Source organism: Nicotiana tabacum, chromosome 6 (assembly GCF_000715075.1).
Source record: "Nicotiana tabacum cultivar K326 chromosome 6, ASM71507v2, whole genome shotgun sequence".
Taxonomy (NCBI): Eukaryota; Viridiplantae; Streptophyta; class Magnoliopsida; order Solanales; family Solanaceae; genus Nicotiana; species Nicotiana tabacum.
The window spans coordinates 22,406,179-22,418,690 of record NC_134085.1 but is presented as its reverse complement, the minus strand read 5'-3'; the positions used below and the strand labels follow the sequence as shown (position 1 = coordinate 22,418,690).

The following is a 12,512-nucleotide window of genomic DNA, read 5'->3' as shown; positions in this document are numbered from 1 at the left end:
GTTTTTCTTGTGGAGATAAACCTCCCTAGCATAGTCTTTTAAATAAAATAGTGTATCAGAAGCATATCTGATGCCATAGTAATGCTTAAATGTATTGGATCCATCCCATATAATACATGTGAAAGAAAAGTTTTTTCTTTTGGTAAGAATTGCACCATCCAGATCCATGCTTTGTCAAATAAAAATTTGACTGGCAAGGAAAAGTCAAAGAAGAAGACAAGTTTGGTTAAGTTTAATATTATTAATGACATCACTCATATCCTTGAGAGGTTCTTCACCTCTCCTTCAGTCTTAAGACACACCAAACAAAGAACAATTAGCAGAGTAGCAAAATACTATATGAAGAAAAATATAGAGTTTGAGCGGTATGGTAATGATGTGGAAAAATCCAAAGAGGATTATTTCTTGCAAGTGTGTATTTTTCCAACAATTGGTAATGGAGATTTCTTCATATGACAAAGAAGGATAAAGGACTTACTCATCCAAGAAGGGTTAAACATTGCACTAGATGGAAAAAAAGACCAAGCCCAAATTTGTGAAAGTTGAGGATTGGGCGGCCATAGATAAAAAGGCGGCTAGTGCAATCAGATTGCACTTGTCCGATGAAGTGCTCAATAATGTTGGCAACGAAAATAGTGCATTCACATGCAATGCATGTGAAAATGCCTCTTAGAGTCTATGTAAGTCTGAAGAAAATATGTTTATATTTGGCTAATTTCCTACAATCTACTTATTTTAAAAAGTACTTTTTATCACTAGTGCTATTCGACAAAGTTCTTTGAAGAATTTCACTTTGATTAATTTAAAAAGCAATTTTACTAATATTGGAGTAACAAGTTGTGCTTGGCAAGGTTTCAAAAGTGTTTTTGGAAAAAAGTTATTTTTTCAACTTCTGTCACTACACAAATGTTTTTTTCTTCTTCTAAAAACTTAGCTAAATAGCTTATCTCTAAAATAAACACTTTCTTAAAAAAATAATATATATATATATATATTTGGACCAAAAGGCATAAAAAAACTTGTGAGAGTAAAGAGAAGATTGAAGAAACTTGTAGGGCGAAAAATACAATAAACTATTTTATCTTTTTTGAGATGCGATGGGGAGGGGAACCAATAGGGTTCATTACTTGGTTCTAGATGTTAGGGCACACACACACTGTTTTGTAATTCCACCTCTCCAACTCCAACAAGTCAATATTAACTGCAAAAAGAGAAGATGGAGGAGTTGAAGAAGAGGAAGCTTGATGAAATGGCCAATAATGGTCAAAGTGATTCTAACTCAACATCATCATTATCAGTAGAAGAATTGCGGTCTTTGCTTGATCATTTTGCTAAACCCCAGCTTGTTGATCTTCTCGCTAAACTGTATGTATTTTTAATTTTCTTGGTGATATTTCTCCATTTTTTTCTGTTTTTTTTTCTTTTTTGAATTTTTACAAGGTAAGTATTGGGGATGTTTATTGGGATGAAGGGTTCCGTAGTAATAAATGCTAAAAGTTGGTTGCTTTTTCCAATTCTGAAAAGCCCTTTAGTTGCTTTTATCATGAAGTGTGTGTAATATATAGAGGCATTTTTTTTCGTGAGATACTTCGTCCCGATTTAGGGGCGGTATTTGATTAAGCACAGAGTTTCAAATTAAAGACTTTTGAAATTTGTACCCTAAAATAAGTAATACACATTTGTGTGGCTATAAATCATCTAAATGTGTGGCTATAAATGATTCTTTCGGGGACAAACTTAAAGAGAGTATAATTTAGCTGTAACACTTTGGCTGTCTGAGAAGAACTTCTTTTTGTTAAATGAGAAGAAGTTGGAGCTGAGCTTTTGATTCTTATAGGCAAGTTAATCATGTCCTCAGTTACTGGTCAGAATTAAATTATTGAAGGAAACTTGGTGGACCATTGATGGAGAATATGGTTTTATAATTTCTCAAGTTATATAACAGGGTTAAAGCCGTTTAATGAAAGTAGAGAGGGGCCGGGCTTCTTCAAGGTTTAAGTTATTGGTTGAATGTGTCGAATGAGGAAACATCTGTGTTATCAGGAATCAAAGACTTTAGTGCTAATAGTAACACGTCGGTGACCTATCATTGAAAATTTCATCACATGCCTAAGTATAAGTAGTATATGTCATATACACTATCTCATGATTATCGTTTGGCCTTCTTATTGAGTTTACATCTGATTTTTTAAAAAAGTATTGATTTTAGCGCTCAATCTTGACTAGCAGAAATTCTTCACATTGAACATTGAATCACTTATTTGCCTATGGCGGGAAGTGGAACAATATTAAAAACATACTTACAATCTTATTTTTTCCTATTTTGAGCGAAGTTTAATGTAGGGTTTAGTGCAGTTTGGTCTTTCATGTTAGCACTAGTCTTATGGTTCAGTTTGAGTATATCCTATTTTCTTTTGATGGTGCTCGTTAGGTTATGTGCTCGTGCTAGGGGGACATTTTTTTATGTTCCTCGTAATTGTGTGTGGTGTGAATTGACATTGTGCATGTGTGCTTGTTTGCATGTTTGGCGTGAAGAGGGTCACAATACCCTTCTATTGCAGAAGAAATTAAAAGTGTTGCAAGCGCAGAACAATCAAATAATAAAGATAGTGTTGCAAGTGCAGATCCAGCTCTTCGAAAGCTTTTTGTCCGTGGTTTAGCTTGGAATACTACATCAGAAACTTTGTGTGCTGTGAGTGCATTGCTGTTTGGTGCTTGTGACTTTGTGTTCTCTTGGTGATTGTGCAAATGATGATATGAGTCCTTTAAAGGATTGTGGTCATGAAGTTTCATGTCACCTTCTTTTATCTTTTATTGAATCTATTTGATGTGACCTCTCTCAAACATTCAGCAAATGCATGCATGTTTCAAATAGCATCATTAAGGATGATTGTGTCCGCAGGCGTTTACAGAGCATGGTGAAATTGAAGAGGGTGCTGTGATTACTGACAAAGTAACTGGAGTATCACGTGGCTATGGTTTCATCACTTATAAAGACGTGGAATCTGCTCAGATGGCCCTTAAAGCACCAAGCAAGATGATAGATGTAAACACTTGATTCTTTGATTATGTTGTCTTGATATTTGAACTTTGTTGGAAATTTATATGTAGTTTTATTATGTCGATTGCTTGATGCTAACAATAATAATAATAATCAAAAGAATTGCTTTATGCTAATATTTCACTCTCTTTTCAAGAAGTATTTGTAGGCCTACTGTAGCTAGATACTCTGCAATTTGGATTAAGTGAAACAAACTCTGAAGCATGTGTTGAACTTAAGTTCTTGAAGTAAAACTTACCTATCAAAACACAGGATATCTCAATATCTCACTTACCGTTTGGACCTTCTTGACTCAAGATAAATGAGATGTAAAGTTTTCTTTGCTAACATACCTGTGCAGGGTCGCATGGCTGTTTGTAACCTCGCTTGTGAAGGTTTAAGCAGTACTACTGTTACCGCTGACCAAGCCCAAAGGAAGCTGTATATTGGAGGTTTATCATCAGACACAACAAGTGAGATGTTGCTCAGCTTTTTTAGTAGGCATGGTGAGATAGAAGAAGGTTCAGTTGCATATAACAAGGACACGAAGACATCACGGTAAGAGATACTTCTCTGTTTGCATAATAAATAATAAAACTGTTCCGTCTGTTAGCATATCTCTAACAAGTTTGTAATTTTGTATGAAGTGGTTTTGGTTTTGTCACATACAAGACGGTTGAGGGTGCAAAGAAAGCTCTAAACGATCCACAAAGGATTCTTGGGGTAAGGAGACGGTCAGCTATCTTTCTACAGATGATGCTCATAAGTTTTGTACTATTCTGCATACAGTATATAATGAGACATTTTCAATGCTGTGAATATTATGGTCTCCTTGCTAAGAGTAGTACTGGTGCTCGGTGAAGTATTGAACTAGGAAAATTTTGTTATTATAGAATGAAATAGATAATGATTGTTACGTGTTGCTGGTACAATTAAGATTTCCAACTTATTTGTCGTCTAAAGATTTTATGTTTATTTATTATGGTTGCAGGGCAGGAATCTTACTGTGAAGCTTGCTGATAATCACAAGGGTAAAGTTACTCAGTCCCAGGTACGAGCAACTATGGTGCCAATGTCCATGCCATTGGCACCTGGGTATCCACAAGCTCAGAAGACGCATTCCGGCCCGGCAGCACCTGTTGGTTACGGTTATCCGCAAGCAATGGCTGCTTACACAAATTCAACATACTCAAGTCAACCAGCTGCTTACACAAACTCAACATACTCAAGTCAACCAGGTGCAGCTCCTCCATACTCGGGCCAGGCTCAATTTCCTTACCCCCAGTATCCTGTTAAGCAAGAGCCTCAAACAACACCAGCTTCTTTTGGAGGTTATCCATACTACATGGGAAAGCAATGAGTACCGGCACCTGAATCCTAGTAGTATTGGCCTCAGTTTGTTGTCTAATTATATAGCTACTTTGTGCTAGTCGCTTCAAAGTACCTGTGCCATGTATTTGATGTTGTGTATTCTTTCTTACTGTTAGAATACATACATTTTTTAGCTTAGAAGAGAATATGTAGTAAATGACCTGAATGTAAGATTAGATTTTACTCATGGAAGTTAGTTAAAAGACTAGGAGCCTGTTTGGATGGGCTTATTTTAAGTGACTTTTAAGCCAAAATAGCTTTTAAGCCATAAGTTAGGAATTCTAGCTTTTGACTTTTGGCTTGTTTTTGTCATTTTAGCTTAAAAATAAGTGCTTAAAAGTGCTCTTTTAACTTTATCCGAACACTACAAAATGGCTTAAAAGTTATTTTGGCTTAAAAGTACTTAAAATAAGCCAATCCAAACGCGCTCTAGAAGTTTTAGACAACGTGGAGGTGCAGGTCTCTGGTATCAGCTATAAGCTAACATCCTAGTACATAGATAGAACACGAATACGAAAGAGGGTGTGGCCTCTGATTCTTTCCTTGGATAGTTCCTTGTAATATTGCTTTGGCATCAGTTATGTTATTGTTGCATTGCCCATAGAAGTCAGAAAAAGCTCAAAGGACATCACCGTTGTCATTCCTGATAACTCCACCACCTAAATTTTCATTCCTGATAACTCACGACCTAAATTTCCTGGGTTATCCTTACTACAACCATCTTTATTAAGTTTGAAGCAACTTGGCCCTGGCTTGGTCTACCCGACGAGAGAACTTGATTTTCCTTCAATTGCAGGGTACTAAGCCACTAACCACTTCATGTTTGGGGAAATTTAACCTTAGAAATAAACATAAATCTACACACCTGTTGAATAATAATTCTAGTTGGCATGTTAATCTCTTCAAACTTAGCAATTCATCTACTCTTTATATTCCCACAAATAACAAAGAGGAGGCATTAAATTACGTGAATCAAACTGTTAGCCTTAGCTAGGGGTGACAAATAGGCTGGTTGAATCGGATATGTGCGGGTTGAGAACAGATAATGCAAAAAAACGGATAAATTATCCAACCCGACTCATATTTAATACGGATAAAAAAAAATGGGTTAATCAGCCGATAATATGTGAGTGCCCTTCCCTCTTGCTTCCTCATCTTTTTCCAGATTGATCTGTAGGTGAAGTCACCTTTGGGATTTAGAGTCCAGATGGGATGATATGCCTTGGCTTTCTGTATCTGGATGTTGTTCCTAATAGTGAAGACCACTTCTCAAGGTGGGATAATATTGAGCAGAGATTTGTTTGGTTACATGCCTCCTATCTATAAATTCAGAGACCTCAGTATTCTTGTGAGCATTAATGTATTGGACCAATCTGGCCAGAGGATCCTTCCAAGTCCAGTAATGCCAAGTAACACAAATAATTATTAAAACAAATAAACTCAGGGTGGTTTGTCTATGAACAGGTTATACTAGGATAATAATGTGATGGTTATAATTTGAGGATTACGTAATGACGATTTATTTAATAAATATACTTTTACAGGTACCAAATATGTAGTGTATAATACAAAAATATATGTTTATTTTTATGCTAGATAATTCTAATTTTAACCTTGACTTTCTTAAAAGATTTTTTAGAAGAGTGGAGAAAAACAACTATATCATTTTATTATGGGATAAATAATCTCAGAATTGTTATCCCGCATGAGTATTGTATAAAAATAATACCACAATTGCAATAAAAATAATCCTAAGAATTATTTATATCGAAATAAAATAATCCCTACTTTATACTCTTTGGTTCACAATAAGCGATCATTTTACCTTTTTATTTTGGTCCAAAATAAGTGTTTATTTACATAATCAAGAAGGAATTAATTTTTATATTTTCAAAATTTGCCCTTATTTACACATTACAATGTGTCAAGGTAACAATTAATTAAGGTTACATTAGTGAATACATTTTTTTTTATAGGAGTTCGTATTTCTTTATTGAGTATGTCAAAGATAAAATAGTAATTTATTATGGACCTAAACAACATCATTTATAATTGTCCTTTATCCTCGTAACCAAACCACCCTCAAGAGATAGTTTTTGCAAATTGACAAGAATGACCCGAATTTCTTTTAAAACTACCACATTACCTACCAGTCCTAAAACCCTTTTCGATTTTGGCACAGAGAAACGACTTCTCTCCCTGAAGTTCTGCTTTGACAACTCTGAGGTCATCAAACTTGAGCTCCTCGAATGGCTTTCACCTTGCTATAGAATCAGCATACGTCATTGTTGTCAAAGCTCAAAACCCCTTTTCCCCTCAGAATCCAAAGCCAATATCCCACAAGTCTCAAGGTAAGGCATTTCTTGAATAAGCATATTTCTTGTTCTGTGTCCATTGCTTTACTGCATAAAACACAGATACCATTAGCCATGAACCATTTACAGAAACTGAGAACTCCATTAATTCTCAAATGGGTTTCTTTTGATTTTGTTTTTAACCATTCTAAATCATCAAAATCGATTCTTTGGGCAAGTGGGTCGTTCCACATTGCTGAAAAGGTTAGGTTTTATGCAACTAAAAAATCTGCTAAATCTAAATTAGAAGAAGAATGTCATATACCTCGTGCGGTGAGGAAAGAAGCACAAGCTGCTTTGTTAGAGTACTTGCATTCCACAAGAAGTTTGCAGTTTATGGATGCTGAACACATGAGTAAAAACTCACCCTTTTTCCTTTCCAAGTTGTTAGAAAGAGTGGATAGTGAGACTGATATTCGTCATTCTTTAACTCGATTCTTGCGATACCATCCAATCAATGAATTTGAACCATTCTTTGAGAGCATTGGTCTGAAACCTTCTCAGTACTTGGCATTCCTTCCCAGAGATTTGATGTTCTTGAACGATGATCAGAGGTTGCTCGATAGCTATCACGTCTTGTGTAATTATGGTATTTCGCGAAATAAGATAGGAAGGATTTTTGCTGAAGCTCCAGAAGTTTTTAGATATGATCCTGGAGAGCTGGACTCGAAACTTCGTTCTTTTCACGGGGTTGGGCTAGATCAGTCTGCTGTAGTTAAGCTTGTTAGTGCAAGTCCGCATCTTTTGATTGGGAATGTACATAATGAATTTTTTGAAGTTGTTGAGAAATTGAAGGGAGCGGGAGTTGAATACAGTTGGATTGAGGAGCAGTTGAATGGAAATTCCTTCAATTGGAACCAGTTATTCGAGCTCATGTGCTTCTTCAACAGGTTGGGGTTTACTGATGAACAATTAGGAAAACTAATATGTCAAATTCCTGGTCTCCTGTTTGATTGTTCCGGACATACTACATTTTCGCTAATTGGATTCTTGTTGAAATTTGGTTTTCAGAAGCCCGAATTACTTGATGTATTTCTACACTTCCCACAAATTCCAGTAACGAAATTTGTATTCAATATGCGGCAATGCTACCAGTTCTTGATTGAAATTGAGATGTCTGTCCTAGAGATAGGAAGTATTGTTCATTCTCACCCTACATTGCTAGGGTCGTGTGTTTTGAAGAAAGCTACCAGCCTGTTGACTATCCTGAATACTGGGAAGAAGCGGCTTTGTAGTGTGATCAAGGAGAATCCAGAATTTTTGAGGAATTTGGTTCGTGGAGCCAAAGTTGAACGATTGCCAATAGCTGTGGAGGAACTAAGATCCAAAATGATGAAAACTAAGTTCCTTTTGGATTTGGGTTTTGCTGAGAACTCGAGCGAAATGGAGAAAGCTCTCAAAGTATTTCGAGGAAAAGGGGTGGAGCTCCAGGAGAGGTTTGATTGTTTGGTAAATGCTGGTTTGGATACAAAGCATGTTACGTCAGTGCTGAAAATATATCCGCAAATACTCAATCAGAGGAAAGAGGTGCTTGAAGCAAAGATTGATTTCCTTGTGAATAAATTGGGTTATCCGCTGTCTGCTTTAGTTTCGTTTCCATCTTACCTCAACTACACAATTCCAAGAATCAGGCTTAGGCTTTCAATGTATAATTGGCTCAGAGATGAAGGAATAGTGGATTCAAAGTTGGCTTTGAGCACTATTATAGCTTCCTCAGAGAAATTATTCATGAAGGCATATGTAAACCCTCATCCTAAAGGCCTTCAAGTTTGGCAAGATCTGAAAAAAGAGATATATCCTGATTAAGTGATATATATCCTAGTCGCTCCATCTGGCTACATTCGCAAGGGAAAGGTTGAAGCTTGAAGTCTATTTAAAGTAGCAGTCTCCTGCTTAGGTTAAGATGAGTACCATTTCTAAATGTGTTTAAACGAAAAGGAGCAGCCAGCCAGGTAATTCCGGTTACTGATCCACCATTCAACTAGATTAAGGCTTGTAAAGAATGTTCACGTTTGCACGTAATGTTCGCTGTCTTGATTTCACCTTGTCTGTCTTTTCCAATGACAATAGCTTCTAACTGCTTTTATTGCCTATTCAAAAAAAAAAAAAAAAAGAGAAACTGTGTTTACTTGCTTTGCTATACTGGTAAAAAATTCTTCGTCTCCGTTATGAACTGTTCTTAACATTGACCTCTCACTTGCTTTATGATTGGTAAGTAAACAAAGGACCATCTTACTTGTACTAGGACTTCTTTTTTGATATGGTGACTTGAACCCACAACCGTAAGGTTCCAGGCAGAGGCGGATCCAAAACTTTGGGAAGATGGTGCACTATTATGAAGAGGTAAATCCAGGAAATAATTTTACAGGTTCAACCTTTACTTTTTTCGTATATATCTATACTACTCAATGTGTCAGACTTGGAAATTCATACACCAAACAAAGAAAGGAAAAATAAGAAAAAATACTTAATTAATACGCAAGAAATGACTCCAGGCATGCCCATCTCTCGTGGGTGCGGCAAATTCTAGAAAAAAAAAGGAAAAAAAAAAGATAGACATTAGATTTAACTCCCAACCTCACTTAGAAAGGTGCACCCAATAACCATTGCATCGTATGATACTTTGAGATTGGGTGTACACTTTAAGCATAACATTACTATACATGATCTTGGAAGAGGAGCATGGATTCACGTGACCCCGGGAATCCCGCTTAGATACACCCCTGGTTCCAGGTGGAGAGTAATTTACTCTTGAGCTAGCCTCTCTTGTTTGTCCTTGTACCAGGACTAAATACAGATCGTAGGAGAATAATGTTTTTCTTTTGCCAAGTGGAAGACTAAATTCCGGCATTTTGGGCTCATTTTGGTGCTTAGCATTCACGGAAAACTCCCTACTTGTGATCAATAGCATGCTCAAAGCACTCTATTTTGCATCTCTGGAGTTTGACTTTTCAGAAACCATTGAGTCATCATAGATGATAAAGAATGTAATTTGCCACTTTTATTAACGTCAATAAGTTTGTAAGTCTTCTTTCTTTCTTTCTTTCTTTCTTTCTTTCTGTTTCTTAAGTCAACTCCATAATTGATGAATCTAGTAACTAGATAACTGTAGGATTGACCAGAATTCAAGAGAATTGTTATCATTTTGAATACGACCAAATACTGGGCTGGAAAAATACATCTACCGAAAACTTAGAATTCTTGGATATTTATGAAGATAGTATTTAGCAAAAGAGCAAAACACAGTAAAAAGTCAAAATGATAAGAACAGTTAAGGAAACCATAAAGGAGATCTACATAGTATGTATCAAAAAAAAAGAAGGGAGAGACTGTAGATAGCACTAGAATTTAGATAAGGGTGGCTGGGGTATGCTGCGGACATGAATGTACCTCTTCTTCTCTCTCCTTCTCTCTCTCTCTCTCTCTCTCTCTCTCTCTCTCTCTCTCTCTCTCTCTCTCTCTCTCTCGCTCTCTCTCTCTCTCTCTCTTGTTCTGCCTCTTCTTCTTTATTGAGTTGCCATTCTGTATATGGTGAAGCTATGGCACCAATATGCTCTTTACTCTAGCATGGTTTTCATTTCATTCTCTTTCCACTGTTTTATTTTCCTTTCTGCCCATAAATGGTTCTCTTGTTTTATCATTCTCGTATCTATCCATTCCACTGTGTATTTTGACAGTAAACATCATGCAGGTGCATTTCAGATCAAGGTATTAAACTATATGACATGCAGCATGAAGACCCAAAGCCAACTTTGCGTGCATGCTGTGCACATTGATCAATGCAGGAAGAGGTGAGGATAAATACAAATAAAGAAAACTAACAGATCCCCTGCTAAGACTACTATAATCAATAAAAGGCTTTCTTTTTCATTTATATATCCTTTTATTATCAAACATAAAACCAAAACCTTCATCCACGACATGCCAATCCAATCTAGAGTTGTATCCTTGGCAACAGGAATATTACTTGCTATATTTTCATGGATTAGATATTTCATGTCTGAATGTTGCTTTCAATCCGCAAGCAAAAATGCAGTCAGAAAAATAAAAATGCATTCTGTTGTTGCTAGCTTCGTTTTATAGTCACTTTGATGTGTTTTATTCTTCTCCATAATTCCTATACAAGCACTAATTAAAGGAAAAAAGGAAAAAAAGACATCTTTTATAAACAATAAAGTTCCCTATTTTTATCATTACACATTTTCTTCTGGGGCCTCCAGTTAGTTGCATGGAATTTGCATTGTTCTGTTATTGGTCATTGTTTATACAGGGATAATCAGCTGTACTCTTTACTTAATATCGTATAGCATTAGTATGTTTATATTTATGAAAGAGTGGAATACACAAGCCTGTATAATCATGTCAAAACACAATTTTTCCAATTTTTTTTTTCCTTATTCAAGTTCACATATATTGAGTTAAATAGTTATTTCATTAACCTGAGATGTCTCACATACTTTATCTCAAAATAAAATTATGTTGGATATTATAACATTAATAATTTTTCATATTTAATTTTGGGCAAGTAAACTAGTTTCCTAAGCTTTACATTCTATGTTTACCTTAATTTTTCCTTGTTTTCCTATTTTTCAATTTTTTGGTTGTTTTCTCTTAATTATTGATGGATCAATTAGATTGATGTCACTGATCATTGCCTGCAGCTGTTAACAGATCGGCAATCTTTCTGGTTGATCGCAATAAGGGAATCGGAGCTGGGAGGTGAACAACATCAAAGGTAATTTGATGGATGACCAAGTTTTGTTCTGGTATAGTTTAACTTTTTCATGGATGGATAGATTCGATACTCGTGCTAGCCTTACTATTTGCCTTTGTACATTCCTGCAATGTCTTAACAGTTCCAAAAGCAGCGCAGAATCACTCTAACAAGTAAACATCACGACAAGAAATCTCTAAGGTCTTATGGAATCACAAGATTCTGCACAATTGTCTGTTTAACTTCAAGAAAACGAGCAAGGTCAATAAGGTTGAATGAAGGCTTTGACTCTTCCCTATGCATTCCAGCTATGAGTTTGTTAGGGTCAATGCTCACAAGTATCTCAGCGAAAACTCAGTTTTGTTCTGCTAATATGTAAACATGGTTCTTCTGGTTCCTTTGTCCCAGCTGATTCAACCATGGAAAAACTACATTTTTATTTGTTTATAGAGGAATGATTCTCTCATATGAGAACCGCCATTCACGCAATATTCTCCTCACTAAAAAGTGTGATCAAGAATTCTTAGTCCTCATTCACTTTCAGTGCTTTCCCTTCCCGGTATGAATGTGCCAATGTGTAATACACTGACAAGAACAAAGAAGGGTTGTTACCTCAAAATGCAGGTTTCAGCTCCCCTGTATTAATGGTAGTTTCAATTTTATCCATGCAAAACCTTTTTGAATGTGTTTGGTATGATAGAAGTCATTTTCGTAAGATGTTTTCCGGTGTTTAGTGTGATCTATAGCTCACGGGGTCGAGCCGTGGAAGCAGCCATTAATGCTTGTATTAGGGTGGATTGTCTACAACTCTACATCATACCCGTTGGAGTGCAGTCGTTCCTCGGAAACTGCGTGAATACGGGATGCCTTGTGTACCGTGCTGCTCCCCTTTTTTTGGTTGGAGAGTGAAAAATATTTTCAGAAAAAGAACATTTATCATAGATTGATAATGATATTAGCAAACCTGGTAATGTCCCAGGAACCAGTGCATTGTTAAGGGCAAAGTGATTGCTTTGTTCTTATTTTGGTAATC

The 12,512-nt window shown here is 36.1% G+C and overlaps 2 protein-coding genes across 4 annotated transcripts; both read left to right on the top strand.

Annotated features, from left to right (window-relative positions):
- Positions 1 to 1,106: 1,106 nt before the first annotated feature.
- Positions 1,107 to 4,614, top strand: LOC107819070 (UBP1-associated protein 2C). Its single transcript, XM_016645146.2, has 6 exons — positions 1,107 to 1,365; positions 2,536 to 2,692; positions 2,903 to 3,046; positions 3,402 to 3,598; positions 3,688 to 3,763; positions 4,032 to 4,614. Exons 1-6 carry the CDS (start codon positions 1,217 to 1,219, stop codon positions 4,398 to 4,400), a joined length of 1,092 nt encoding a protein of 363 aa, XP_016500632.1. The 5' UTR covers positions 1,107 to 1,216; the 3' UTR covers positions 4,401 to 4,614.
- Positions 4,615 to 6,586: 1,972 nt separating this feature from the next.
- On the top strand, positions 6,587 to 12,152 carry LOC107819069 (transcription termination factor MTEF18, mitochondrial). Of its 3 annotated transcripts, XM_016645142.2 has the most exons (5): positions 6,593 to 8,717; positions 9,011 to 9,108; positions 10,457 to 10,556; positions 11,427 to 11,500; positions 11,622 to 12,152. In XM_016645142.2, the coding sequence occupies exon 1, from the start codon at positions 6,841 to 6,843 to the stop codon at positions 8,569 to 8,571; it is 1,731 nt and encodes a 576-aa protein (XP_016500628.1). In that variant the 5' UTR covers positions 6,593 to 6,840; the 3' UTR covers positions 8,572 to 8,717; positions 9,011 to 9,108; positions 10,457 to 10,556; positions 11,427 to 11,500; positions 11,622 to 12,152. The 3 variants fall into 3 exon arrangements, with proteins under 3 accessions (XP_075110718.1, XP_016500629.1, XP_016500628.1); XM_075254617.1 differs by lacking the exon at positions 9,011 to 9,108 and having other exon boundaries at positions 6,587 to 8,717; positions 11,437 to 11,500; XM_016645143.2 differs by lacking the exon at positions 9,011 to 9,108 and having other exon boundaries at positions 6,587 to 8,717.
- Positions 12,153 to 12,512: the final 360 nt, after the last annotated feature.